The sequence below is a fragment of the Ochotona princeps genome, chromosome Y (assembly GCF_030435755.1).
Source record: "Ochotona princeps isolate mOchPri1 chromosome Y, mOchPri1.hap1, whole genome shotgun sequence".
Lineage (NCBI taxonomy): Eukaryota > Metazoa > Chordata > Mammalia > Lagomorpha > Ochotonidae > Ochotona > Ochotona princeps.
Genome location: NC_080866.1, coordinates 484,380 through 490,135, shown reverse-complemented (window position 1 = coordinate 490,135; position 5,756 = coordinate 484,380). Strand labels below are relative to the sequence as shown.

Genomic DNA, 5,756 nt, shown 5'->3' with positions numbered 1-5,756 from the left:
CATAAATCCAAAAGAGATTGGTAAGTTAAGATGAGTTGCACAGCAAGTAAAGAGTCACAATTCAATAAAGTTTCCTGCCATTGTATCTGAATACCAACACCATTATCAGATTTTCTAGAAATTAAAAGATGTGCTGTGTGGCTCTATGAACCCCTTTGTGTCACTTGTCAATTACGTCCCCATAATTGACTGACCAGCAGAAGTCAATGGTTGCATAATGTAGAGTGATCACCATTAACTGCACATTTTTGGATGCGATCTCTTCCTCTTACTGTGGAAATGATCTGCCCCACTTCTCCAAAACTCCAGGTATGGTGCCAATAAATGATATGAAAAATGTGACTACTAAGACGCACATGCTCTTTAGCTTTAGACAAGAATGAAAAGTGCCACAGTCACAACTCATGATCTTGAAGCTCTACCATATCACAATGTACTGGTATTGTGTGGAGTGTAACTTAGCACTGCTGTACTTGATTTGCTTGGTCACTATGTTGCAGAGAATGGCACCATAAGTGACTGATAGCAGAGAAAATGTCACCAGTACTGCTAAGAAAAATAAAGACAAAACCTTTGAGACTTTTTGATAAGCGAGAATGATATTCTTTTCAAATAGCCATTCAGAAAAAAAAAACAATATCTGCCTCTTTTCTTTAATGCATTTGAAAGATTTTTACTTTAATATGTGTTATTAGCCATCTGTAACTAGAGGCTAATTAATTAGAATCCTATAACATTAATCATGCCTGGGAACTATAGAGAGGCTACATATACATGAGGGCACAAATACATTTGCCTTAAGTTAATAATGCCACAGATGGAACTGAAATGCAAATCCGACACCACATAATATGAGAGATTATATGAGGCATTTAAAATTCAAATTTCTCATGGGTGAAGTGTGCATTATACTTAAACCAGTGACTCCATTCTTCATGGAAACTTCATGAGCTTGTGAGAAGGTCAAACCGCAGGCTAATGCAACATGAAAACTTCTTAGGTTAAGATGTTAGCAGAAAACAGAAACAAGCTCTGGAGTCACCATAAATGCAAACAACACAGTTGGCAAGTGTTACTGGGTGGTAAGAAGCAGAGTGCTGGAAAAGAAGAGCACTAAAAGCTGCATAATAAGCTTATGCTACACTCAAATGAGGGAAGCAATAAAAATCTTACCAGACATATGTAACAATGCCATAAACCGTGTATTAAAAATGAAGGAAAAAGCAGGATCTTTCATTCCACAGATAAATTAAGATCAGGAGCTATATTTCAGTTTCACATTCTTTAGAAGATCAGTAACATTATTTCCTTTATAGTTTGAGGAGTAGTCTGAAAGAAACACCAAACGCATTATTATTCTGCAGTGCATTTATGACCACTGATTAAAAATAAATTACATAACATTCAATTTTATAATGCATATTACACAACTAAATAATACCTCTTAAATTCAGATAAAGTAAGTTTAAGCAGACACTAAATGATTTTAAAACTAAGTATGTATATAAATTTGAACATGGTACAAAGAAAATTTTAGATATTTTTAATAAAAAATGTAATCGTAGAAGGAAGCCAGCTTCAGATTAAACTGCAATAGCCAGCCAATAGATCTTAAGAAAGTAAGTAAAACTCTACGTCAACTTTAACATCTAAGCATTTTTTTTAAGATTTATTAAATTTTACTGGACAGGCAGATACACAGAGAGGAGGAGAGGCAGAGAGGAAGATCTTCCATCCGATGATTCACTCCCCAAGTGAGCCGCAAAGGGCCGGTGCGCGCCGATCCGAAGCCAAGAGCCAGGAGCTTCTTCCAGGTCTCCCACGAGGGTGCAGGATCCCAAGGCTTTGGGCCATCCTCAACTGCTTTCCCAGGCCACAAACAGGGAGCTGGATGGGAAGTGGGGCTGACAGGATTAGAACCGGCGCCCATATGGGATCCCTGCGCGTTCAAGGCGAGGACTTTAGCCGCTAGGCCACGCCGCCGGGCCCGGAAGCAGGATTTGAGTTGGCTCTCACATTCGGATGCCAGGATTACAGGCAAATATTCAGAAAATATCTAGAATGTAACAGTCTTTCTTTATGCAAAAATAAATTGGCCTTCCTAAGGTGAATTAACCTTTTAATCTTATTGTATAATATCCAAAACCCTCCCTATGTTTCTATTTGCATTCTTACATTTGCAAAAGATTTTTCTTCTGAAATCATTGTAGTCTACATGATGTTCCAAGTATGTTAGAAAATCAACACTTTAGAAATTTTCCACATGATTCACATTTGATTCAGAAGAATAAGAGTTACCATTGAACCATATCTTTATCAAAGTTTTCATTGGTGGGCTTTAAGCTCTCTCAATGCCCATTTTAACACAGTGTTAAGAAAATCTCAATTGCACTTTAAGCAGCCCCTTGCAACAGGCATAGCCAATTAGAAATACCCCTTGAAGCATTAACAACCAAGTGATTTTTATTAAGCTTAACTGGAAAATGAGGCCACAAATCATAAGTGAAATCAAAATGTTCTGAGTGGAAATGGGGAAGATAAGCCCCAAATACTTTGTTTACAAATCAATCAAGCAAAAAATAAGCAAACAAGGTGAGAATAAATGTGCACTGAGAATAGGAAAATTCAGAGGTAAAATAAATGAAACCAAAAAACAAAAACTAGAGAGGTGCACTGGCTTAGTAGACTAAGCCTCCATGTGTAGCGCTAGCATCCCATACAGAATTGGTTGGAGTCAAGGTTGTTCTTGGATCCAGCCAGCTGAATGGGAGGTGGAACAGCCAGAGACATAAACTGGCAAGCATATGGGATCTAAGCACTTGAAAGGTAAGATATTAGACGCTGAACCATCATGCCAGACCAGATTTAGACTTTTCTAGTTAAATTATTAAATTATTTCCTGTTAGCTTTTGGGAAAAAAAAAAACTGTCTCTTCTGTTGCAGTAATGAAATTTCAAGAATACACAATGTTAAGATTATGATGAAACTCGAACTCTATAATCTATTAAAAAAAACCTGAAAAATGTGTATGCAATATAGTAATGTCATAATTGATCATGTAAAACGTTAATTTAGCACATTTAACCAACTGATAAACCATGATAGTGCCTATTTATGTCCTGGTTGTAATGCTTTCAATCCAGTTTCCTGATAATTCATTCTTGGAGACAACAGATGATGGAGTCAGTGCCCAGGACATCTGCTATCTAGATGTAAACCCATGCGGAGCTCTTGTCAGATTTTAGGATAGTCCAAACTGGCTTACAACTTCAACAAGGCATATGTCAAGAACATAACAGGTAACGTAAAGACAATGGCCTTGAGTCAGCATTAGACAATAGTAAAACTACAAAGATATACAGGGGGAATCAAGAGTGATCCTGACAGCCTCTTAACAGGAGGTCATATGCACAGAGGAGGAGGGGACCCCAGAGCAGAGCAGGGGGACAGGAGGAGGCTTGTATCCCAACCCTGGAGACTCTCGGATCCTCACCAAGGACTATCAGCACGGGCACCAAGGACTACATCCCAACTGCCAAGGAGACCACGGGGAATTGGAGTGCCCTCGGAGGCCGAGAACTCCGAGGTCACCCACTCCCATTTGAATCTTCCACACGGGATGGAAGAAGCCCAAATCTTTCCTCCCGGGATCCAAGGTCATCGAAACAACAGCCAGGAGCCCTGAGCGGTCTGCAGAAACAGAAGAACAGTAAACTTCCTTCGGGACACGGGAGAGGAGCTTTCTCTGGTCCTTGCTTAGTTCCGACTTTGGATCCCCACCCTCTCTTGCAATGACCATCAGGGTCACCCTGGAAGCCCCCACAACCCCCCCACAAAAAAATGAAGCTTTGATTTTCAAAGACAAAATGCGCTTCCTCAGGGAAAGATAAGCCATGTATGCAGTGTCTAGCATCCTTTGAAGCAAATTGGATAACAAGTAGTAAAGACCTTTTTGCCATCTTTAGCATTCCAAGGCCATGGATTAGAATAACAGTGTGATACCTAATCATGTTTTCCTTGAAAAGGGTTAGGTTGATAGAGTGTCAGTAGGCTGCTTGGGGTGGGACTACCAGGTGTGGGGTCGTGGGAGGAGAAATGAGCGTTTCATTACAAAAGCCAAGATGAAAAAGACCACTCCCAGATAAGCAGGTTTTGAGTGATGAAATAAATTTCCAAGCTCTGCATCTTTAAATTTTATCCCCCTGGCTTTTTGACCTGCCATGTGTTCAGAGTATTGAGCAGCAATCTTCACATGCCAGCCGAACAGCACCCGAATAGATACACCATGGAGAAAAATCCCTCCTTATTTTGGATGGACTCTAGGACAGACTGTGAAACAGCAGGACAAGGTAAAGAGAGCAGTCAAGAACGGGTCAGACGACCCATGAATGCATTCATACTATGGTCCCGACATCAGAGGCGCCTGGTAGCTCGGGAGAATCCTAGAATGCAGAACTCAGACATCAGCAAACAGCTGGGACACCAGTGGAAAAAGCTTACAGAGGCTGAAAAATGGCCATTCTTCCAGGAGGCGCAGAGACTACAGGCTGTACACAAAGAGAAATACCCAGGCTATAAGTACAGACCTCGCCGAAAGGTTCTTCAGAAGAGCAGCAGTTTGCTACAGGCACAGCCCTCTTGCAGCCTGAGCAGCTGCATATGGATGGACAAAAGGTTGCATGCTTGCACAAACATGTTTGGCACCACTACAACCACACACTCAGCAATGGAGGACCGTCTGATCCATTCACAGACAGCAAATGCAGGCAGCTCTTCACTGATGCAACCAGTGCCACAGCAGCTGCAAAAACTGCCAAGACAACCAGGTAAAATTTACTAGTCAAAGCCATGGGAATGGTTCCCCTTTACTAGTAACTTCCAGTCCTGTTTCATGCTTTAATAATCCACAGTCTCAGTTGAAGGCTTCAGATCTACTGAAATCTCACACTTACGCGTCAGCGTATTAAATCCATAAACATTAACGGCATTCATAAGCAAATGAATACACCCCAATCATTCTGTATGATTGTTTAATATACTGCCAACCTTGTCAAGAAGGCAAGCTGCTGTTTATTTTAAATACTACAGCTCACAAATGGATGTGAAACACAAAACTATGCTGTAGAAAAATGGGTTAAAAAATATAGTGTAACACAGTTCCTTCTAGACTGAGCTCATTAACAATGTTTCAGTTGCTTTGCCTGTCTCCATATCATTTAACCCACAATGAGAGAACTAAGTAATCTATATGTAACATCTTTGGTGATTTTTCTTGTTTTACCTTCTCCTGACAGACAAAACAAAACAAAGCAAAACAGCTTCACCATTTCAATTTACATTCTTCACTCTACACAAGTGTGTTCTGCCATTGACCTTCAACATTTTCCGTCTTTACCTTGTAAAACAAACCTCATAACTCATGTTCTTTGCCCCATGTGCATGGAGGATATTATATTGCCTGTTTGCCTTTGGTAGTGGAATTTCTGTTTCTGTGGCCGACTTTTTAAAGTTCAAGGATAAGAGCAAAATGTTAACATAAGTTGTTTATTTAGATTGAGGGGACAGAGTAGGCTTGGGGGTTCATCCCAACATGCCATTACTTTGATGAGATTTTGAAGCTACTCTGAAAAATCAGAGACATGCAATTTGTAGATAAGATAACATCGAAACCGACAGTCCACAATGGAAAGAAATCGTGTTTTAAAATAATCTAAAACTGTCAGTTTCCCAACTTTTACAAAGTGATGATTAAAGCA

General features: G+C 40.1%; 1 protein-coding gene across 1 annotated transcript; it reads left to right on the top strand.

Annotated features, from left to right (window-relative positions):
- Positions 1-4,285: 4,285 nt before the first annotated feature.
- On the top strand, positions 4,286-4,840 carry LOC131478685 (sex-determining region Y protein-like). Its single transcript, XM_058659272.1, has one exon. It carries the CDS (start codon positions 4,286-4,288, stop codon positions 4,838-4,840), a length of 555 nt encoding a protein of 184 aa, XP_058515255.1.
- The last annotated feature ends 916 nt before the right edge of the window (positions 4,841-5,756 follow it).